The 25,792-nt window shown below is 38.9% G+C and overlaps 1 protein-coding gene across 1 annotated transcript in view; it reads left to right on the top strand.

The window, feature by feature from the left end:
- The window catches only part of org-1 (T-box transcription factor 1), a 102,511-nt gene that overhangs the window by 25,517 nt on the left and 51,202 nt on the right, over nucleotides 1-25,792 (top strand). The window contains exons 2-4 of the mRNA XM_083140081.1: nucleotides 2,574-2,895; nucleotides 11,480-11,596; nucleotides 19,117-19,273. Of these exons, the coding sequence (XP_082996207.1) occupies nucleotides 2,574-2,895; nucleotides 11,480-11,596; nucleotides 19,117-19,273 (596 nt within the window). The remainder of the gene's footprint in view (nucleotides 1-2,573; nucleotides 2,896-11,479; nucleotides 11,597-19,116; nucleotides 19,274-25,792) is intronic.

Consider the following 25,792-nt stretch of genomic DNA (forward strand, 5'->3'; position numbering starts at 1 on the left):
GTAAAACATGGTGACATTTTGGTCATATCTGAGTTCATTAAGAAAAAAGGTTATTATAACCTATACTGTAGATAAATAAGGCTTCACCGAGTCCAATGCAAATTGTATGACATGGCAATTTCACTCGAAAATTGAAGGATGGTACATTTTACTTTGTAACTCAAGAATAATCAAAATGTCACTTACCTTGTTTTACACCCGAGACCTTCATTTGTTTCTTGTGAATTATATTATGCTGAGGTATCCTCCTGCACAAGATCTTGACATAAATTCGGGTTCTCTTTTTATAGCCATAGACTCGTGGATACGTAAGCCAAGAAATATCGTAATATCTCAATAGCGATATTAAGACAAAGTATTAAGGATATGTACAGTCAACGGCAATAAAGATGTGAAATCTATATCCTGAAATACTCGCTTCCTTGTAAGGCGTTATGTGTGTTGTCTAACACCAAGGCGATTGGTTGATTTCAATAGCAAATTTTCCACGGCAACTTCTACCACCGCCGTAGAGGTAGGCAACACACATAACGCTTTACAAGGAAGCGAGTAATTCAGGATGTAGATTTCCCATTTTTATTGTCTGTTACTGTACATTTAAATCATTTTTTCCAGTAGGGTGACCTTGGTGTTAAAGTACATAAATATTTTAATATTGACACATTGGTGTAAGATTAATGAAATGGAAATTAACTTGAAAAAGTGTAAAGTTTTAAGATGTACTAAGAAAGCTCATTACTAGAGAACGGATTTTTATGAAGAAAATTTTAGGAAAATATGAAATTGAAAATGCCAAAATAGGAAGAAATATGAAAATGTATTTCGAAGTATTGCTACACCAATCTCAAATTCCAGCTTTCGACATCTTCGTATCACTTATTTCTAGCATACAATTCTCCACGTCCTGCTCTCAACAGCCACAAGTCACGACAAACAATGACGCACCGCAACTCACGGACAGAGAAATTCCATTCACTAGCCCCTCCCTCCCAAACCCCCCCAAGGGTTTGAGCATCCTCAGCAATCGCTGAAGATAAACATAGATTTATGGTCTAAGGCAACATGCTTTCACAGCATTTTGCTCCAGAAATGCTTGGAAAAACCCGAAGGACAGGAAAAAGAACAAATATACCGTAAGCATATTGTTGGCATTTCCACGAAGATTTTTGTAATATAATTAAGACAACTTCGTCATAAAACATTAAAATATAAATATGAAGAATTTGGTAAAATATGAAGCTTTCATCAAAATATTATGAAATATGAAAACAAAAATCATGCGCAATGAATTCTATGCCTATCGGAACGTATACATCTCAATTTGTTTTGCTGTCCGGTAAAAAATAGAGTATATGAAATTTCATAAAAATCCGTTCTCTATACATTGCATAGTCTCCAACTATTATATTTATCAAAATAAAATCCAAGAGCACATTTCAGAAATTTGTAAAAGAGCAAAGAAGATGCTTGGGTTATATATTTTCCTCGTGGAAAGTTTTTAAAAGAACATACCTTAATATATCTGCATAGTGTGTCGTCCTATTCTTGAATATGCTAATGAATTATGGTTTCTGACAGCCAAGAATTACCTTCAGAAAGTTGAATCAGTTCAAAAACTTTTTATTAGGTTATTATTCACGAAGTTTAAAAATAATTACTATGAACAGCATTATTCTGAATGGCTAACACAGTTAAATATGTCTACCTTAGAAGAAAAAATATGAAATGGAACAATTTTGTACAGATGATTTTATGTTTTGAAGTAGATAGTCGATACTGTTTGAATAATATGTATTATAATATTCCCAGATGGGATAGGAGTAATATCTAAATTCTAACATGTCTCAAGAAGGCCAGAGGTCTCCTAACTGAACTTGTGGTAAGCTACGATATGAACTTATGATGATGTATAGGATTGTAGGATCCATTGTATAATTAGTATATATTAAACTTTGAATGTGAAACTTAGTCCATTACATTAAAAGAGGAACATAAATTAAGAGCATTTGAAAAAAAAATCCTTAGAAAAATATTTGGACCTAAAAGGGATGAGGAGACAGGTGAGCGGAGAAAGTTACATAATTTACAACTTCATAATTTGTATTCATGTCCAGATATTATTAGAATAATTAAATCAAGAGGACTTAGGTGGGCAGGCCATGTGGCACGAATGGGGGAGGAAAGAAGAGTTTACAGGATTCTTGTTGTTGGGAAACCTGATGGTAAGAGACCTGTAGGAAAGCAAAGACGAAGATGGAGGGATAACGTTGAGATGGACTTAAAGGTGGAAAAGATCTTGCCCAGGATAGGTACAGATGGAGGCTTGTATTGCTGCAGCCATGAACCTTTGGGTTTAAGAAGGCTAGAGAGTTAGTGAATAAAGTGGACTTGAAAAACAACAAATCAATCAGTCTTATAATAGATTTTCGGTAGAAATTCGCTACTTCCTGGTTTGAGTACTGTGTGAATATTCTGCACTTGAACAATACTGTTCATGGACATTCTATTCATTTTAATGCTTTATTTTTTCTAATCGTTCAGTTTTTAATTAAGGATTTGCCTTGTTTCCGCAGCATGCCTCCTGACGGCGGGCAAGGGACGTCCTGCCGGCGACTACCAGCCCTCGTACGGCCAGATGGCGCAGTGTTCGCCGCCCAGCGACACGGGGAGCTCCGGGATGAGTCTCGGGAACGGCGAAGGCGACGCGGCTGCCAGCGACAGCGAGAAGTCCGACAAGGAGGAGGGTGCCTCCGTGCTGCGGGCCCTCGATAAGCCCTCCGAGAAGAAGCCGGTGCACCCGAAGCTGATGAACGTCAGCGGGACACTCGAGATGAAGCCGCTCTGGGACGAGTTCAACGAGCTGGGCACGGAGATGATTGTCACCAAGGCAGGAAGGTGAGTGCATGTCCTGAATTCATTGCATGTCCGGAATTATAAAATTACTGATAGCATTACGTTACAGCGAACAAGAGTTCGAGCAAACTCTTTCCAGATAGTAAAAGAATTAAACAACAAAATACAACTAAAACTTCATTCTAGAAATAAACAATCCATCCCTTATACACAGAAAGTATTGTATTGTACACTATTGGATATAGGAGAATGGATTTACTACATACCTAAATAAGTTGGCACCGAAAATCGAATAGTTTCCCAAGTTTGTGCCAGTTTCGCATGAAGAATCGAATTCCCTTTGTTTCTGTAATCATTATTAATACAAATAACATAGAACTACTAGTATTTCACAAGAATCTGCTAATGCTGCCACCCAGAGGCGGCGATTGGGTTCCAAAACTGGGGGAGGGGGCCAAATACAGTTTACTTTCCCTTAGTAGATAAGGTATAACATAGTACGGGAGTAAAAGTAGCAAAAAGTGGGGCCAACTGCCCCCTCGCCGCCCTAATCGCCGTCATTACTGTCACCTTATAATCAAAGGGTCCTAGGTTCGTTTCCTTGTGGAACTATATTGTACAGTGCTTCGTAATCCTCTCAAGTTTCACGTATATCCTGTAAAATGTCTGGAGTACAGCACTGCCTGTAATCTCTCTCCTGCCGCACCTCTTCGAAGGTGCCTTGAGAGCTCATTAATATCTCCGGAATTTTACAAACGAAATATTTACCCTACCTAGGTTCATGCAGCAATAGAAAAACGCAGTTGATAATTCGTAATTGGCAGTAGCTTGCTTAGGAAGTTTATGGTTTATTCAAAGCATTATCATGGAAGTCATTAGCATACGGTTTATTATTGTATTTACATCAATTTCCATATTTACAAAAGTATCCTAGTGCAAAGCAATCAAACCTCCGATTCATTGAATTCACACCTATGGATTCCACAAAATTGGTGAACAAAAGTTACTTCCTGGCAATTAAATAAAACTTGTCCCAAACTGATGAACAAAAGTTACTTTCTGCCAAACAAATGAAACTTGAAAAAAAACTGGCCAACAGAAATTACTTTCTGCCAAACAAATGAAACTTGAAAAAAACTGGCCAACAGAAATTACTTTCTACCAAACAAATTAAACTTAACCAAAACTGGTCAACAGAAATTACTTTCTGCCAAACAAATTAAACTTAACCAAAACTGGTCAACAGAAATTACTTTCTGCCAAACAAATGAAACTTAACCAAAACTGGTCAACAGAAATTACTTTCTACCAAACAAATTAAACTTAACCAAAACTGGTCAACAGAAATTACTTTCTTCCAAACAAATGAAACTTAACCAAAACTGGTCAACAGAAATTACTTTCTGCCAAACAAATAAAACTTAACCAAAACTGGTCAACAGAAATTACTTTCTGCAAAACAAATAAAACTTAACCAAAACTGGTCAACAGAAATTACTTTCTGCCAAACAAATAAAACTTAACCAAAACTTTTCAACAGAAATTACTTTCTACCAAACAAATAAAACTTAACCAAAACTGGTCAACAGAAATTACTTTCTACCAAACAAATAAAACTTAACCAAAACTGGTCTACAGAAATTACTTTCTGCAAAACATAAAACATAACCAAAACTGGTCAACAGAAATTACTTTCTGCAAAACAAATAAAACTTAACCAAAACTGGTCAACAGAAATTACTTTCTGCCAAACAATTAAAACTTAACCAAAACTGGTCTACAGAAATAACTTTCTACCAAACAAATAAAACTTAACCAAAACTGGTCAACAGAAATTACTTTCTGCCAAACAAATAAAACTTAACCAAAACTGGTGAACAAAACTTACCTTGCCAAACAAATAAAACGACCAAAACTGGTCAACAAAAATTACTTCCTGACAAACAAATAAAACTTGACAGAAACTGGTGAACAAAAGTTACTTCCTGACCAACAAATAAAACTTGTCCAAAACTGTTGAATAAAAGTTAATTTCTGCAACTTGACCAAACCTTTTGGTACTGGAAACAGCCACTTGTTTGTCCCCTACATAAACAAACGTTCCGTCATAATCACAAGCCTTTAGGGTCTCCCAAAGATTTTTTTTCATGCACGTACTTCAAGAGGCAATGTAGCAACTTACCACTTGCAGTTTTTTTTCCAAACCGTCGGCCATCTGTTAGAGGTTCACTGTACAACCGCTTCCGTTTGCCTTTGATAGATTACATATACGATTCCCAGTCGATGGGTGAACGTCACTTTTCTCCTCCTTCTTTCCAAACTGACAAAAGACGCTCTCGCCGCGGGTGGCCAAAGAGCAACAAGCTGGTTGAAGTACAAGATGGGTGGGCTTTGACTTCCATTATCGCGTCTTCTTCTTCTTCTTCGCTGCCCTGGTTCATTGAATCTGAGTTACTCAGCGCCAATATCTTTTACTCGTCCTCTTAGTAAACAGAGCTCTGAGTGGAACCCGTGGTCTTTTCGCTATGTTGTAAAAGTCAAGGGGCCTAACGATAGATACCAGGGACTGAAAGATCGAGTGGTTTTATAGTCTGTGCTGAGGCTTTACTATCTGGGTAGCTAATACTTACGAGAAGAGCGATCTTTAGCAACCGGAATTATTCACACCCTTCTTGTGGTGACACCAGAGACGTAATTAAGGGGAGACTGGCCCTTCAGAAACTTGCACGTGTCCACCAAAATGTTCCGTGGCTTACAGGAAATTTTACTGTAATGTTACAAAAACCTTCAAAATTAATAACTACATTTTTTCCTGGTAGACCACAATCGATTTAATATTTTTTTGCTATAGTAACACGCACACATAAAAAATCATATTCATTACATATTACTCATACCATTTGTGTCATATTAAGGTTTAAAAAACTATAGGGAAACCAGTGCAAAATGATTCCCCAGGAGAAAGGATCATTTCGTAATTTTTGCTCGATTAGTAGTACGTACAGTGGGAGCCATGAGTATTACCGTGCAAATTATCCATCACCATGTTCGTGCACTTTATTTGAGCCAATAAGAGCTTCAAGAATTAAAATAAAACTCAAAACATGCTGTTGACAACTTCTGCACCAGCAGACATAAAAATCCATCGCTTGAAAGCACACAGGATGTAAGAGAAAAATTAAATGAAAATAGTCATGGACAATTTGCACGGTAATACTCATGGATCCCACTGTAGCTACTGCCATGTGGGCAATTCACGTACTACCTCTTCAGTTGAGGTGAAGACTGCCGGTGAGAATTAATTTCGCTCACAATCTTTTGATTAAAATTTACGTCAAAAATGTTAGTGCAAAACCTCTTGATGTAAGGGAAGTGATTACTTTTCATCACTGTATGTAGGGAATGTGAACTCTGAACAAAATCCTAAATATTTAGGTGTTTAAGGTATATAATACTGTTTCTTGCATATGTTTTGTCCTGTCTATTCAAGATGCCGTCTTGTCATTGTGTTTTCTGTGGTAACAGCACTTTGGGCATAATGATCCATTTATATGGAGCGATAGTTCCAACGTGGATTGATATAAAGCAGGTTTATTTAAATTACTTTATATAATAATTTATAAAATAATGTACACATGGATGTTGTAGATAGAATAAGTTTGGTGAAAGTGCATTATTCTCATAATAATGGTGTTTATTAGGCTCTAAGAAAGGGAACAAAATATATATGTACTGATTGGGTGAAGCTCATACAAAAGGAAATGTAATATGTAAACTATAAACACACTTACATTTCTCTTGATTTAAATTAATTTTTATAGGCCAAAAATTGCAAATATTTTGTGTGGAAAATTATCCAAATTCTAATTGTTAAACCATAATTATTAAACCGTAAATAAACATGGCAGCTGATATTTTGGAAACCATCATTTAAAAAATTCCAAAATTCAGCTACAAGGACCATATAAAATATATTAATTTATAATTATAAAGCGCATACAGAATGTTTATTTTCACTGGAAGAAAAGTTACTTAAATTATTATAGATTCACATATACACTCAAACAGTTCCATAGTAGGTTCATACGTATATGCAGTATCAGAAACAGAGAAGTGTACATATAATTCTTTATTTGTTTTAATCAAACTGTTCAAATATTTTAGAGGCCCGTTTACTAGAACAAAAAGAATTGTATTTGGCACAGAGTCTGAAGAAGACCTTGCTAGAAGGTTGAAACGGAACGTTTATTTTATGTTTTAAAATAAAATAAATTTCTGCCTTGGTCAGCATATTAAGTTATTGCTTATTTAAATAAAAACATCATCAAAAGGATTTTTTAAATACAAATCATTATTTTTATCAACCCTGGATAGTTCTGATAGTGATCATGATAATTCAGAGTGTATTTACTGCAGTGATATGACTAAGGTTGCATTATGTGTTATATATATGTAAACAATGAACTCATGAACAATGTGTTGGAGTGGATGATGACATTCACTTCATTTGTGGTCTCAAAATTCACTCCAAGTCCAAGGACGTTACATGTATAAAGTGCTATATCTGTTAATTTTTTCATTTCTAAAGTTTTCTACTTCTTGACAGGGCATTGTTGTAACACACTAAGGAAACAGGGGATCATATTGCCTCGTACCTCCGGGGCAAAATGATCATATGCATCATCTTATATTTGTCTCTACTCTTGTGTTGCAATTCCGATTTAAATTGTCCAAATCAATTCTAAATAATAGTTATGATATGTGCCAAAACATATGTGTAATAGTCTTCACTGTATGGCGATTTTTATGTTAAAAATGGTTTAATTTACCTTAGGAGAATCACTTTGCCCTGGTCTACCCTACAATATGGCACATAATGTAATTAAGTAATGAAATTTTGGTGGAGGAACACTGATGATTGTGTGACATACGAATTTGCAAAGTTTCAATGTGGTAGTGACGTACATGATTCATAAATTAATAATGTAAACAGCAGTATCGTGAATATTGCTACTTTCAGTTGTCTACAAATAGCACATGTGAAGGGTGACGACTAGGAGAGCGTAAATGTCTTGTATAAGTGGTTAGACACACCAATTTTGGCCGTTCTTGGCGTATTCAAGGAAGACTCGTTTTCATATCAACGGCAAGTTGCAAACTCCTGATCCAATCAAGAACATTGTTCGTAATTTCGGATCGATTTTTCTTCTGTATTATGTGTCACGTACACAAACTTCATTGTTGGTGTTTGAGGTAGAGGATCATAGATGGCAGCACTCAAGAAAACGTATACAATTGTAAAAATAGAAAAAGGAAAGCGCTGATGTGGTGAAATAATGATTGTAGATATTAATACTAATTATAATGGAAGAAATAAATGAACTTAGCACAATAACAGGATATAAATAAGGTGGAAAGGGTAATTAATATTCAGTAATAGCATAAGTGATCATTATATAGAAAAGTCGAATTGTAATTACAATTCTGGGTCTATTACGGTTCCCACGAACTGAGAGTTTTGTGCGGCTTTTGGGTTGTTTTTCCCAGGTGTAGCGCCATCTCACGGCAGGCACCCAAGCACTTATGGTAGGCGCATCTATTGCAGCTCCAAGTTAAGGTTAGCGCCGGCCAGGCGGCGATCTTTAACTAACCCCTTTCTCTTTGTTTGTCTGGGAGATCGATTTTCTTAATATTTCCGTCAATTTGGATAAGATCGACAAAGAAGTCCAAAGAAGAAAAAATATACAATATGTAATAATTACAAGAAGAAGAAGCATTAGTAATTACAAGAAGAAGAAGCCTTAGTAGTTATGAGAAGAATATGCTTTATTAATTACAAGAAGAAGAAGCCTTAGTAATTACAAGAAGAAGAAGCCTTAGTAATTACAAGAAGAAGAAGCCTTAGTAATTACAAGAAGAGGAAACCTTAGTAGTAATAAGAAGAAGATGCCTTATTAATTACAAGAAAAAGAAGACTTAACAATTATAAGAAGAAGAAGCCTTAGCTATTACAAGAAGAAGAAAGCCAAAGAAGAAGATTGGCTACAATTAATAAGAAATAAAAAATAAAAGAAAAATATTGTATGAAAAGATTTCCAAAGTCATCTAATATTTGTACATGATTATTCAAGAATATATTACGAATTGTACCCTCCGTAGTGGGTTAAATCTATTGTTTCTTTCCATATATTCGTAGTGTTAGTCACTAGCCCAGAGGTATCTCATTGTTTCTACCCTGTGCTAAGCTGGCAGATGCTCACGTGAGGAGACGTGGCAATTATAGTCTGGACTTCAAGCTTCGGAGATAATCAAGCTAGCTTAGAATATACGCTTTTGCTATCTATGCACATAAACGTGTTTTGGCAATAAATGTGTTGAGTAAAATTAAATTGAAGAATTGAGAAATTGTCAAATCGTTGTAAAGATCGAAATAAGAAAGAAATTGGATCTTTGCGTTCAATATGTTCACCTCTGAAGGAAGGCGGGAAACCCCGGATTCTAGGGGGTTGGTACCCCACCTCGCTGTTCCACAGGTTCGGCGTTCATGATGTTCGTAACATGTGAAGAAACGTGGTTATTCCACAACCTGCGTTTATTTTTTAACTTCAAAGGAAAGTCCATTAACAGCGCATGTGAAGTTCCTGGGAGAATGTGTGATGTAACTTTTTGAGCAAATAAACTGCACATATGCGATTGGGCTGCGAAAAAATAGTGTTAACGTCCACAACTCTCTGAAAAGGACAGAGTGTAACAGTCTCCAGTGCAGTGTGAGATGTGCATCTGGTGGTTCCACCCCTCCATCGCTTGAACTGCAACGTGCACAAAGGTCTCGGATTTTTTTTGTAACCGTTTGTGTTAGTTTGTAAGGAGCGCTGTATAAATTGCGGTTGTCAAAAATGGGGCCGTAAAACGTGAGACCACTTCAAACAGGGGGCTGTGCCATATGAGGGCTTCTTTGAAATGGCGGACGAAGAAAAACAAACAATAAAGGCAAAAACCTCTACTGGGGAACCTGGTGCAAAGCCGGTGCCAGATATTCGGAGGTTTCTCAGAAAACGTCAATCTCCATGGCTTCCAGAAAGACACAAAGGTGGTAAGGCGGTCGGTGTTACTTGTAAGCAACTACTATATTGTTATTTAGCGTAGCTTTTCTCCCACTTTTGAATTATGCAGTGGCGGAGAATAGGGGAGACTTTTGCTACTTTTGTTAAACGTTATGTACAAAGGGAAATATACTGACTTTGACCCCCCCAAAGTTTTGGCATCTTGCCCCTCTGGTTTTGGAACCCAATCGCCGCCACTGAGTATGAGTCATAAATAGATTAAGGATCACGACCAACCATGACAAGTCCCATAGATTTGTGGGCACCAAACTGAAAATTTTATATTTGCTCATACGAAATTAAGAGTATTTGAAAACAAAATCCTTAGAAAAATATTTGGGCCTAAAAGAGATAAGGAGACAGGTGAGTGGAGAAGGTTACATAATTTAGAACTACAGAATTTGTATTTCTCTCCAGATATCATTAGAATGATTAAATCAAGAAGGCTTAGGTGGGCAGGTCATGTGGCACGAGTGGGAGAGGAAAGAGGAGTTTACAGGTATCTTGTTGGGAAACCTGATGGTCAGAGACCGGTAGGAAGGCCAAGACGAAGATGCAGGGATAATGTTGAGATGGACCTAAAGGAAATCAGTAGGGGTGGTAAATAGTGGATAGATCTTGCCCAGGATAGGGACACATGGAAGGCTGCAGCCATCAACCTTCGGGTTTAAGAAGGGTAGAGAGTTTGTTGGTTGTTAGTTAGAAATTTTTTGTGCTGTAAAGGGTGGCACACAAATGTCAACCTCACTTCCACGTAGTACATCCTAGACCGCATTTTGCACACTAGCGAGACTGGCTTCTGGACCCATATGGCCAGAATAATCCTCTATGGGATTTGTGTCATGTACTGTCCATATATGTGTGTGTGATTGTCGCTTCATCTATTTCATCTTATCACCATTCATCCTCATCTTTGCGATTAGTCAAAGTGGCAGAAAAGCGAAGTAAAAAAAATCAAATCAATGAATCAATATGCAAGAGGAAAAAATGTTTCCATCTTCCCAGTTTAGAGAGAGGCCAATAGCGTTCAGGAATATTGCCAATTTTTAAAATCGGAATTGTGTTTTTTCGCTTAGACACTTCCATTTTAAATCATTTCAGCAAAGTGAAGAGAGATTGGAAAAAATGGTTTTGACTTTGTGTGTGTTGGGAGAGGGCCGGGCGAAAGTGGTTTTCCAACCACCCCAAACGGGCCCTGCCAACAAACCAAAAAGTTTGTTCAGTCACAGACACTACATCCCATTAAAAGTTAAGGGAGGCCTCCAGATGGCGTTAAAATAACCAATAACTGAAATTGATCCATTAAATATACTGAAGCATTTCATTTTTCTAAGTATGTTAAAACAAGGAACCGAATTTTGCGAACAACCACAGTGAGTATTACTGTTGTTGTGCGAAATACAAATACCAGGTTCTGGATTTAGTTTTTGAAAAGCAGAGTAGAAATACCCTATGATTTAATCATTAATAATGAACTATAGAATTTCAAAAAATTGATCTTGTATTTATTTTCTTTTTTCCAGACGGATGTTTCCTACGTTCCAAGTCCGCCTGTATGGCATGGACCCTATGGCAGACTATATGCTGATGATGGACTTCGTTCCGGTTGACGACAAAAGGTATCGCTACGCTTTTCACAGGTTAGTGTGGCCTTCTTACTAGCTTCTAATATTACATAACCTTAATCATAATTGTAAGAGGGGTCGGAGACAATACAAATTTAAGTGGGTGGACGGTCGTCTCTGTTGTACGGTAAGGAGGAGACAAGGAAATACATGATGACGGAATGTGTCTGGTCAAGTAACGAAATGGGTGGACAATGCAAGGAATATTATTGCCAAGCTAGCAAGTATAGACAGCCGGGACGAGAAACAATGGTCCAACAACACATTCCTCCGTGGCAGAGTGGTTAGCACATCGCGCTCCGACGCCAGGGGGCCCGGGTTCGAATCCCGGCCTGGGTATGTTTGTGAATGTCCATTCATCAATTTCATCACTCATCACCATCTTTGCAATTAGCCAAAAGTGGCAAAAAAGCGAAGTAAATATAGCAACTCGATCAATCCAACAACAAATTAACGTGCGTGAACTTATTTATTTACCAGAGAAGTCCAAATACAGCGTTGGCCATTTTACATTGGAATGTAATAACAATGGAAGTAGCAATAAAGAATAATAACAAACTAAAATACATATATGAGATAAAGTGAATTAAATGTTGTTACACAGTAGTAGCCTTTTAAACTTGCCTGGTTTTAAAAAATGTCAACTCGGTTTGGTAGAGTGTTATATTGGCCAGATAGTCTGTGGAAGAGGGAACACTGTATCAGGCTTTGTCTTGGTTTCGGATATGTGATGAACTGAGTGCAGAGCCGCCGTTAGGGGTGTGCGACGTGTGTCACCGCACAGGGCTTCGCGCTTCGAGATATTTAATATTATTGACTCTTTTATTCAAATTAATTTCTCATGAAAAATTGATCACAAAGAAGCCCACACTAGCAATACAGCTTCATTTGCAATCAGCATACATACTATAGAAAGGAAGACACAATCGGAGACAGCGAGAAAATTTCAGCAGTAACACAGTGGAGTTTCTTGTTTGCGATCCCAACCTTTTACCGATTTCCTGTTATAAAACCTATCGTTGTGATTCTTTGCGTTGAAACCGAGCTCCCAGGCCACAAATTTGAGGATTGAGAACAGATGTCAAGAAGAGGATAGACCGTGGAAGGGAAACTTTCCCGGTCGGCATGTTGCCTTTTGTGTGAAACTGATCCGAAGCTAAATTTATTAAAGATTTAGAGATACTTTTATTTCTACTTCCTTGAAACTCAGAGAAGGGGCGGGGCAGATTTCGCGGATTTTACCACTATGCCAGTCAACCCAAAAAGGCTAACTCCGGGGTAGTATTTGAAAAGCGGATGAGATGAATTGTCCCTCTGGTGTTACCATCCCCCTGTAGTAAAAAGTTGACCTGATATTCGCCCGCTTTGGGGTAAGTAGAGGTTGAAGAACCTTACCCTATGTTTTGCTCTTATAGGGGAGCAAATGTATGTCCTAATTTTTATAATGTCCCAGGAGCAGTTAACTGAAATTCTTCAGTTGGAAATATTGCACAGATTGGCAGACACTTATGTGGCGTTAAAATGGGGCTGATAATGGTGCGAACCGCATCATCAAATATTTGGAGGTGATTTTTTCTCAAAGTAATATAAAATTCAAGATGTATACATTTATCTTGAATATATTTAATATTGTAATGTGTAAAAAAAAAAGTTTACACGTTTGCATCATGTTGCAATATGTGCAATGAGGTAGGGGGAAATCAGAATATATATCCTTACTAATCAATTAACTTTAGCTGGTTTCAAGACACTTTGACTACCCGATGCACCATATTTAGACCGTTAGGTGAAGAGAATGAAGAATTTATGGGGAAGGTAGATCAATTAAAGTGCAAAGCTAATAAAAATGCTTTATGAGGATTATGCATTATGAGGGTGAACGCCATTGGCTTTGGGTAGGAAGGAACGGCCACCCTTAGAATTGAGGACTGTTACACGAAAGGTGCGGGAGTCATTTTATGCGAGAAGTAAGCTACATTGTGCCCTCTAAAAGAATTTCCCTCAACTATACCGTACCAGATATTTATACTTTCACAACACACGTGTAAAGAATATCATTCGTAGTGGAATGTGTTAGGTGGGGAATGTTGTTCCAGTCTTGGGAGTAGCCGGAGGGATTCTCTGCATAAGCAAAGGGACTTTGCTGGGGAATACCATTCTCTCGTACCAACCTTATAACACCCACCCTGGGAATCTAAACCGGGTCTCCCGCGTGGCAGTCAGGTGCCCTACCGAACCGACCATACTACCGCGGCTCCTATGTGTGTTTGTAACGACGAATCTGTAGAGCATGGCTACATACATACAGGATTAAACATGTTTTTTGAAGGCTGATAGATGTTCGAAACAGGTCCTAAAGTAGCAAAAAGTTATTAAAGAAAGTTATTTGTCTTGATGTCCTCAACACGCTGCCAAATTTCGTTGGTGGCTCAAAGGAAATCCTTGTGTTGAAGTTGGGGTAAAAATTATGCAATATTAATCACCATGTTGGTATAAGTAGAATTTTACGGGGAATTGAAGGTGTATACATTATAATTTTTCAAAACGTAAGAGCCTCGCGGGGATAGTTTGCAAAGGGCCTCGCGTCAGGCCCTAACGGCGGCCCTGACTGGGTGCTCCTTGTGGTGCGGGACGGTACTCGAAAGTGATTTTCTTGAAGGCGGTCACTTCTGATGTTCCCATTGGTTATTTTATGGACGAATATATAAAATACACATTTAACTGTGTCAGTTGATGAATTAACAGTGAATTTTGTTATCTTTGAAATGATCTTCCCAATCAATGCATTTTTAGTACATCACACGGAACACCAGCTGATAAAAGTGCCCTCTTATGCATTTCTGTGTGCATTTTGACACAACAAATACAAATTCTTCCGGGGGGGGGGGGGGAGAGTTTATGTTTTAACAACAAACATAAACAATTAGTTTGGGATTCGAATAGCTATACTTGACTGGAATAATATCGAAAACATACAAAAAGAACGGACAACAAAGAGCCTCATCTCTTACGACACTGAACCCAGCAATCCCCAGGACACAGAAATTAGACCGACTTGTTATTTCTTTTACATTTCTCATCGCCTTTCGCTAGCAACCACGAAGTATATAAATATATTAATAAAACACGTATTAGCATTTCTATGTGAATTTTATACAGGAAAGTATTATCTTCTCAATATCTCTTAATTTTTGTCCCTCCTCGCTTACGCAAATCATTGTTCATCAATTTGAAATTATATTTTGAATGAAAGACAGTCGATATAATATATTGTATATTTTATAATATAATTTGATTACTTAATAATTGACACACATTTAATGACATTATATATAATGACTCGCTTGCCGTCGAGTCTCGTACCGAATGTCACGAAATGCTCTGTATATACAGGGTGGTGCAAAATTCCATTTACAACTCTTGGGAGGTGAATCGCCAAGTAAAAACAAGGAAAAAATGCCATGTGAAAAAATGTCGAAATCGGCACCGTATGCGAGTGACAGGCTTGCGAAAATCGCCTCACACCATGTGTAAAGCACAATAAATCAAGAAGGAAGAAAGATATCAATGTCGGATTAAAATAATACAAAGAAAGTCGTACCTGACGAATACAATGGTGCAGAAATTGAGGCCCAGTGTAAATTGCGCAAGGGGACTCTCAAAGAAAGTGGGGAATCCCATGATGGAAAATATAGGAAATTTACTACTATTTTCTACATAATGTTGAGATCGGAATGTAGGCAGTAAAAAATGACGACGTAATGTCCACATGTCCTACTACTGCTGGGACACCCTCCCACAATCGGGAAATAGGAAATTCATCCGAAAATGACGCTATGCCGTCAGATTACGCTGAGATTGATTTCAGCTAATTTATACAGAAAGCCCCACTAGAGGCGCTGGGAGTGTAGGTCACCTGTTACGTATTAGCGTTGGTGGGTACTACGTAGAGAGTGTAATCGACCGTTGTTCTTCCTGTCTGTTCTGCGTGTCGCAGCGTGGAGTTTAGTCTGGCGTGTGTGTGTGGTTGAATTGTGCCAAGGAATATTGTACGTAGAGTACGTATTCCCGTGTTCTTTCTCGGTTTGCAAAAACTGCGTGGACACCTGTGTGACATTACGTGGGTGCTAATCATGGTAGTTGTGATCCGTCACTCGGAGGGAAAGTGCCCCTGTTGCTGGTCAGTTCTCGAACATTACAATGGTGGAGTACTCTACCCACGAGCTTGCTGATATGCATCTCGTTTATGGAGAGGCAAACCGAAACAGCCGTGAAGCACGGCGTTCGTATCACGAACGTTTTCCCGATAGGCGGTTACCAGCACATGCACTCTTTCAAAGACTTGATTCTCAACTGCATGAAACTGGATCTCTACTACCCCGTAGGTGGGATTGTGGAAGACCCCGCACTGTGCAATTTGAAGAGGATGTATTAGACGCGATACGAGACCGTCCTGGCACCAGCACACGTGCCATTGCTCGAACGCGACAAACCCACCATATCAATGTGTTCTGCGTTCTTCAGGAGGAGGGATTGCACCCATACAAATTGCATAAGGTGCACCACATACTGCCCACGGACTTTCCCCTACGCATGGTTTTCTGCCAATGGTACGTGCAACAAACTCTTGCCATTCCGGATTTCCCAACAATACTTTTGTGGACCGATGAGGCAATGTTCACCAGGAACGGCATGTTCAATAGCCACAACAGCCATGTCTGGGATATGGACAATCCGCATGCAATCATTGTGCGCCATCATCAACATAGGTTCGCAGTGAATGTGTGGTGTGGCGTAGTAGGTGTCCACTTGATAAGCCCGTACATTTTGCCCTCTACTTTGTGTGGTGGGAATTATCGGGTCTTAGTCAATGATATTTTCGGCGATCGTTGGATTGGCAGGGGTGGACCTTTACCTTGGCCACCTCGTTCCCTTGACCTCACACCACAGGATTTCTTTGTATGGGGAGAAATGAAAAGGCTCGTGTATGAAACCCTTGTGGAAAGTGCTGAAGACCTCGTTGCTCGTGTTAGTGCTGCTGCTGGGACAATTGTTGATATGCCAGAGGTATTTGCACGTACCAGACAATCAGTACTTCGCCGATGCCATCTTTGTCTTGAAGTCAATGGTGGACATTTTCAACAAAGTCTCTGAGTATACCGGTGTTTGTGAGCCCCTATCAGCACCGCATAGTGTCCTTTAGTGAAAGGTGTGAGTGAAGATGCTGGAGATCGCTGTACTTCATACCATCGATCTACATGTGCGGAGGTTGTGCGCTTCTCAATGGAATCCCTTCAAGATGTGCTGTGCCTGGAAATGTTACATGCCTTAGTGTGCGTTTTCTCGCCATTCTCCATCTTCATTCCTTCGAGGATTACCCACTTTCTTTGGGGAGCTCTCTTGTAGTATGTACAGCCTGACGTCATGAGGCTATTGTTTAACTTTTGTTTTTCGTACTGCAAAGTAGTGTGTCAACATTAAGGGATTGAAAAAGTTCTTTTATGATTTTCCGGTATTTTTTTCCATTTGGGATGGTGTCCCAGCAGTAGTGGGACATGCGACAACTTGGTTTCTTTTCTTCTTCGTACCGCAAACAGGAGATTTGCAGTTATTTTCCTATTTCCCGGGTGTGAGATGGTGTACCAGCAGTAGTGGGACATGTGGACATACGTCGTCATTTTTACTGCCTACATTCCGATCTCAACATTATGTAGAAAATAGTAGTAAATTTCCTATATTTTCCATCATGGGATTCCCCACTTTCTTTGAGAGTCCCCTTGCGCAATTTACACTGGGCCTCAATTTCTGCACCATTGTATTCGTCAGGTACGACTTTCTTTGTATTATTTTAATCCGACATTGATATCTTTCTTCCTTCTTGAGTTATTGTGCTTTACACATGGTGTGAGGCGATTTTCGCACGCCTGTCACTCGCATACGGTGCCGATTTCGACATTTTTTCACATGGCATTTTTTCCTTGTTTTTACTTGGCGATTCACCTCCCAAGAGTTGTAAACGGAATATTGCACCACCCTGTATATATATATATATATATAGTGTGTCTGTGTCTGGCTGCTCCTCCCCCCCCTCCCACCAGTCTGCAGTGATATTTCGTACCCTGATAAAGTATGTGTCAATTGACACGTTATGGGTTCAGTGTGCATTTGCAAACTATCTGAAACAGCCCAGAAGGACACTGCAGAGTGTCGGGGAGACTGATGGTTACAACCCAGTGTAAATCTTCAGGTTACAGACAATTCATACTTCATTTTTATTTTTACTTGTATTGTGTATTCTTTTCCGGCAACCTCCTCTTCTTATTGTAGGTTTTTGGTGTCTAATTTGTTTATGAACACGCTGCATTGTAAAATAAGGTTGCGGGCATTGTATGACACGTACAGCCTGTGGACTTGTATCTGGATGGAAATAAATATCAAGTGTTGTGGTTTCTAGAACAGATATTACGATTGTTTGATTGATCTCTTAAGTTATTTAACATCGCATTTCTGTCCCTTTTGGCTAATCGCGATAAACAGATATCATGGGATATTTTAATCATGATGTAAACTTTACATTGTAAAGGATATTAGAACATTCACTAAAATACATTTATTTAAAAATATATATATATACACGGGAGTTCTCCATTATTTAAAAAAAAAGTGTCTCGAATAATAGAGAATTTCAAGCTTGCAATCAAATATTCACTTCACACTTACAATAACTCATGATTATATGATACAAAAGTTGTATTAAACTCAGTGCTTACAGTATAAATATGACACCGGATGCCAAATAAATTATTATTATATTACACATTTAGGATGAACATTGAAGTTATGAATTTACTACTTGGAGATAATTAACCTTAAAATGTACAATTAAGGGTAAATTTTTATTAATATTACATTCCGTTCTTATTTATTTAAAAGTTATGTCATCACCTTCTGTAGTTGAAAAAAATCTTATCTGTTGAAAGTGATAAATAATAAATTGTGCCTACATTCCATAGAATATTATATTATTTTGGTGAGAGTCTATGCTTACTTCTCCCTGTAAGTCTTACAAGTACAGTAAAACCTCGTTAATCCGGACCTTGATAAGCCGGACTTCGCTTAATCTGGACAGACAAAAGTAAAAAAAAAGGCAGAATGCAAAGTTTTAAATGTGGCTAGAAGTCAACGAGAGAACTTCCCAATGAAAAGGAAGTCAACCACTGATGAAATTCTGTTTCCCGCAGACTTTGTACTGTACTGTATATTGTATTTAGGCCTATGCCCTTTAAATACACCATAATAAACATGTTTTGTTGTTATAAACGGAGTTTTAATGCACTTTCTACTGTTCTTTTAGGTTATTTAAGTTAATCCGGTCAACTTTTCCCCCCCCCATTAGTCCGGATTAACGAGGTTTTACTGTAGTTTCTTTTCTTATTCTTGCAGAAATTTCAAGTGTTTAGGCAGCCAGGGTTAGTTTAGTTTTTACAATAAATAAATCATGCATGTCTATCAAATGCTTTCAATCCTTTTGGCAGTTCGAGTTGGGTGGTTGCGGGGAAGGCGGACCCCATCTCACCCCCTCGGATCCACGTCCACCCGGACTCCCCCGCGAAGGGGGCGCAGTGGATGAAGCAGGTCGTCTCCTTCGACAAGCTGAAGCTCACCAACAACCAGCTGGACGACAACGGACATGTGAGTAGCTCCTATCCTGGCAGTACAAGCAAGTTGCATGGAGTCTACGATCCGTATCGGGAATCTGCGGAGCATGGCGGTAGAGAAGGAGAGAAAGCGAGTGGGCGGAGCAAAGCAGTGTAAGCTGCTGCACTCACTTTCCCTCTTACACGTTCGAGCCCTCTGAAGTCGCTACTTGCGCAGAGACTTGCTTCCGTTCGTTTGCTCCACAGATTCCCGGAACAGAGGGGATGTTGTTGTAATTAGGGTGGCAACTTTATCTCTATTATTATATATATTTTATTTTTATATATATAAAAATGTATGTATGTATGTTTGTTCAGCAATAACTCTCGAACGCCTGGAGCGATTTCAATCAAACTTGGTGCACGTATCACTTGCAACTTGGAAATAAATACTGTGGGGGTAAGACACCCCTGGCACCCCTAGGGGTGGGCTGGGAAGGGGTGACGTAAAATAATCGAGAACCACCGATATTAAATTCCGCACAAACTGACATCCGTGACTCTATGCAATCCGCACAACGATAGTGTTTCTCGGGTTGTCTAACATTCAGGCTGTGTTGCGAATGGAATCCATAGTTTTCGGGACACTCCCAATGCGGTTCAACTCCAAGTTCATCACCTATCGCTATCGGCATGGGGGTGAGAGGGGACGAAAAATAAAATGCCACAAATGACCAAGATTAGTGTCTAATCCATAGTTTTCGGAGTCGCTAAGCTAATTGGTGACGTTCACGATCACATTTAAAATTAGTTACATTTTACACTATTGTTAAAATTCATTATTTTCCTGTCTAATACAAGATTGGGATAAATAAATGCCCGGGCAATGCCGGGTAATTAGCTAGTATTCCTATAAAGTTATATTCTCATCGGATAATTCTCTATTTCGAATTCAAATATCCGGATATCGGATATCCGGTAATGTCAGTTACTAGGATATCCGAAATGTCTGGATTATCCGCATATCCGAATTATCCAATATCCACTGTATCCGGATATTCGAATTAACCGAATGTGTGCATTATCCGGGCAGTTTTATCGCTTATCCATTTTACAGCCTATCCACACATTATTTTATTCGTAATTTTCGAATTTCACTAAGGATTTTCTACAAATCTGTTCTATTCGGATATTCATACTATTCTGATATTCTGATTATCCGTTGCTTTGGAAACGGATATCGGATAAATTGCAATCCGCATTTAGTGGTTATCCCTAGTTGCAATGAGTCTGTTCACTGCCAAACTTTTCCGCTGGCGGCGCCAGCATAGTTTTGTCCCAGAGAGAATTTCGTTCGTCATTTGATTGCCCTAAGCTTAACATTGGAGGGTGACGTGTGCTATTCAAGCGCTATTTTTACCGAAGTGAACAGTCTCTTGTCCAAACCTATAATGAAAATGTACTTTGTAAGCATTTTAGATAATGTTGAAATTCAGAATTCTTTAGAGCTTGTGATGCTAATAGTTAATATTTAGTACATTAAAGTGAATCAGCAGGGTAGCTCGAATGGGCGAATTAGCGTATGTTTATGCACAAAGAACACTAAACTTGGTGTTGTTTGAGTCGTTCCTACTGCAGTAGTTTGACACTTTTTAAGTGTGTTTTTCTTGAGTTTTTATTGCAGGTTGTTTTTCTTTGATAGCTCAGGGTTGTTTCCAGAATGTTCCATCTTTGAGGGGTGTAATTTGACATTTAGGGTAGTGCTGAGGTAAATTTAAAGCAAACGTGACCAAAATTTGGGCCATTGAGAAAAAAATTGGGGTGTGTGGACTGGGGACTGAGGGGTTAATTCGGATAATACTGATATTTGGATAATTCGCACAGAGAACTAAATGCATCATACCGATTGATACACCAAAACGTGTCGATTGATGCACTAAAGTGTCTTATGGCATCTGCGAAGAATCAGATTCACATTTGATGCATTTTAGTGCATTTTTGTGTGTCGTAAAAGAAACACCGAAGTGCATCATGTGATGCAAGTGAGGATTTATTTCAGTCGAGATTCAATATAATGCATCATTTGATGCATTTTGATGCACCTTCATGCGTTTTGGTGCACCTTCATGCGTTTTGGTGCACCTTCCTCTATCCTTCTCGATGTTCCACTTGGACGTTTCATCTGAGCTAAATGTAATCTGTAGCTCAGACGAAACGTTTAAGTGCATCATTGAAAAAGATGCAGGAAGGTACATCAAAATGCATCAAATAATACATCATAATGCATCTCGACTGAAATAAATTCTCACTTGCATCAGGTGATGCACTTTAGTGTTTCTTTCAAGACATACAAAAATGCACTGAAATGCATCAAATGTTGATTTGGATTGATTGGATTGATTTGTTGTTTTAAGTCCACTTTATGCACAGTAAGGCTAATCGGGACTGGACCTACAGTTTAAAGTGGGATCCGAACCACTATGTGCCTCCACCGGGAATCGAACCCGGGACCCCTTGATTAAAAGGCGGCGACGCTACCACTGCGCCATCGGGGAGGCCCAAAAAAATGCATCAAATGTGAATCTGATTCTTCGCAGATGCCATAGACCACACTTTAGTGCATCAATCGTTATGATGCATTTAGTTATCTGTGTGTATCCGGACTATCAGTTGCATCCGAAACCTATCGGATAATTTGATTACAGGATATCCGTTTATAGGTTTTGTGGTCACTCCTATCTGAACGGGAGGGTTTATCTATGGTAGTGCCCGACTTCCTATCTTGGTTCCTCTCCAGGGCTGCCAGACGGGTTGACCACGACGTGAGTGCCAAGTTGAGTAAATGTGTCATCGCCTCCATGGCTCAAGCAAGAAGAAGGATAATTTGTCGAAGGGACGGAAAACTATAAAACGAAACGAGGAAAGGGTTGGCTGCTCTCGGCCATAAACCTTGGAGCCATACCCGAGGAATACACCGCAAGCCGTGCCCGAAAACTTCAGATCGAGGGGAAAAGATGAAATAGAGCGTCGCATCCAGAGCAGAACCGAAATAGTTTGGGCGGATGACGGAAAGACGCTTGTTTCTGTTTACAAAATAAAAGAATGCTCCCCGTATGGCGGGAAGTGTTAGGAAAATGGTAAAAATATATCGGTTAGGTGCAGTGATGTTGCCAGCAGGGGATTTTCCCTGGAAAGGGGAATTTTGTAGCCAAGAAACATCCAAAAATGTGGAAGAACAGGGATATTAGACGTCATTAATGCACTACACAATTGCTTACTTCTGACCAGTGATGTGCAGTAGACTATAAGTTTACGTCTACATGCGTTGTCTACACGTAATCTACGCGTATATTACATTGGGTTGTAGTTTAGTTGTAGACAATCTAAAGTGCATTAAAATTAATTTTCAAGGGTTTCATGAAGGGAAAGTGACATTTTCAACTATATTGGTTCCCAACGAAATGAAAAGAATCCTATTTACAACAAAATTTCTCTTCTCTTCTATTATCAACTATGGAAGAAGATAAATAGTATGCAAAAAACAACAACAGATGGCAGTCGTGAGGCAAGAGTGGTCTTTTTCCCATAAAACACTAGAATATGTCTTATATTAGGATTCTTTCTAGGTGAGAAGTTGTTCGAATTTGAAAGAAAGAGTATGAAAAGTTCTCCTCACACATCAGCAACTGATACGCAGTATAATTTTCTTTTAATTCCACGGCGCCCATTGCTAAGTTATCATCTTTCGCCATGTTGTTTGCATAGATTACGTAATCTACGTGTATAAAATAGTCTACGTGTAGAATGTAGACTATCGTTGTTTACACGTAGACGCACATCACTGCTTCTGACTCACGGTTGCTTTTGTTTTATCTCTTCTAGTGGAGTATAAGCACGTGAAATATCGTACACTTTGTTACTAGTCTGCCCCCCCCCCCACACACACTTTACCTCCGCACTCGAGGTTCGGTGCACTTCCTACACGGCTCTGATTTGTATAGGGGTATCTTTCTTTGCACGACAATGCACGTGGGTTGCAACAAGTCAGCATAATTATAATTAACTACAAGAGATAACGGATAACCTTTACGAAACCTTTTTGATCAGGGGTTAAAATACCTTGTCCAGCAACTGTGAAATTAAAACCCGAAATTTTGGATATTTTCTAAAGTTTAATTAACGTAAATTTAAATATATACAGAGCATTCCCTGACATTCGCTACTTGACTCGGCGGCAAGCAGCCGGCATCAGCGCTTCTCTTTCCCGGTGAACGGGGTCCGCGACACTCGCAAGCTACAGTCTGTATTTTTCGCTCTCTTTCCCTTTCTGTTGACGTTGCAGACTGACGCCAGTATAATCCTCCCTCGGAAGTTGTGTTGTGTCCGTGTGCTGAAGATTGTGGCTTAATATGGCACCACAAAAGTTTACATTACAACAAAGGATTTGTCTTGTCGAGTGTTACTTCGGAAAGAGGAATTTTGGAGAAGTGCGACGACGTTTTGCAACGAAATTTCCAGGTGTTCCCGTTCCACATAGGACCACTATATTAAACCTCGTAAAAAAGTTTAGAGTAACAGGGTCAGTTCTGAATAAAAGTGGAAAGAAATATGGGGAAATCTAAAAAATAAGACAGTCCGCACACCATCCGTGAGTTAAGAGAGAGTATTGTACGAGAAATGGGGAGAATTACAGTAGACGAACTTGCACGTGTAAATACCAATTTCCTTCGGAGATGCCAGGAATGTGTTGCAGGAGAGGGACATCATTTTCAACACATTCTGTAGTCAAGGATAGTACACAATATGAAAAATGTAATTTTAATAGCAGACTCTAGCGACGGTCGCTGACCCGTTCACCGGGAAAGACAAGCGCTGATGCCGGGCCGCTTGCCGCCGAGTCCCGTAGCGAATGTCAGGGAATGCTCTGTACAAGTCGTATCCGAACGTTCATTTCTCTAATTATCGGGCCAAAACTCGATTTTTGATGGAAATATCTATTGCTAGTAACTGGATGCTTTACATCGGGAGTACGCTTGTCACAAGGTACTCTCGCGTTACTCCAAGGGCGTCTTAACAGGCACGAGGTCGCCCGACGTGCACTTTTCTCAACACTCCACGGTGACAATGCACTAGGCTCCCCGGCGCACCGTAATTACTTCAAAATAACATCCACTACAAACTACCTTTTTACCTGTAAATTGGACACCAAGGCACTAGCCTGCCCGGCAATCCAATCTCTTACAGCATCCGTTGCGAGAGATCTGTCCTCTGAATCCGAGCTGACCGAAGCGAAGCAACTCTCCCTTCCACGTCTCAGTTCCAACAGCCGACCTCCCCCACTCTCATCTGGGAGTTTATATATGTTTGGTTGGCGTCTGTTGCCAACGGCCCTTCTTTCAATGCCCGCCTTTTCCTTGAAAGTTCGAAACACGAAGAAAGAACAGAGCTACATGGTTTTTTTATACATGGAATATATACGAACCTAAAAATGCACAATAAATTCAGATACACTTATCACATACATATTTTTATACACGTAATTACCTAATTAATTAACACATTAATAAATATTTCAATAAGGAAAAAAAAACACTGTTGCCCTGACACGGGGGCAGGGTAAAAACTTATTACTTTAAATGGATTATTTAATTAAATTATAATTTGAAATGATATGACGAAAATCCCCCCCAATAATTTTATCACATTCCCCATATCATATAGAACATCATTTTTCCCTTCTAAAATTGTGTTCTATATAATATATTGACTTCTTTTATCTCTACACTTAATAAGTATTAAGATTCCATATTAAGTAAGGCAATTACTTTAAGTTGAAGACACAAATATTTCCAAAAATAAATAAGATTAAAGATAATGTTGGAATATTTTATATTATTTAATAAATATATTCTACTTATTAATCATAACAAAAAAATTGTGATGAAAAGTTACAAGTTAAAAGTTTGAAGTTATAAGTTTAGTTAATTGTGAAGACTCAAGCTTGTGTGGCGGAGTGGTTAGCACAGCGCTCTCAGACACCAGGAGCTCCGGATTCGAATCCCTGGCAAGATATGAATGTTTGTGTTTGTTCTTAATGAGAAAATTGACAATTTAGTAAATCTCACACACTGTAAAAACAGAAAATGAGAATGACGGGCGAAGCTACCGTTTAGGGATATTTCTTTTTCACTAAAAGAACGGTGATATCATCGCCTTGTAATCAAGGGGTCCCGTGTTCGATACCCGGTGGAGGCACATATTGGTTAGGATCCCACTTTAAACTGTAGGTCCAGTCCTGATTAGCCTTACTGTGCATAAAGTGGACTTAAAACAAGAAGTAAATAAAAAACCTCAGGGTAAACCAAATTTTGTAAATTTAATGTCGAATAAGAAGGAAATAAATACATAGTACAGTCATGGAAAAAAGTTCTTCCCCATAAGGCTTTAATAGGAGCAAGTAATGCAGGAGGGTAGGCAACACATATTGCACCCTTCGATGATCGGGTGATTTTGCCTGTCTTAACACCGAGAAATGTCTTCCACGCGAAGGTCAACATGGCAGGAAAGCAAAGAG

The sequence above is a fragment of the Lepisma saccharinum genome, chromosome 18 (genome assembly GCF_977018435.1).
Source record: "Lepisma saccharinum chromosome 18, izLepSacc3.1, whole genome shotgun sequence".
NCBI classification, from domain to species: Eukaryota; Metazoa; Arthropoda; class Insecta; order Zygentoma; family Lepismatidae; genus Lepisma; species Lepisma saccharinum.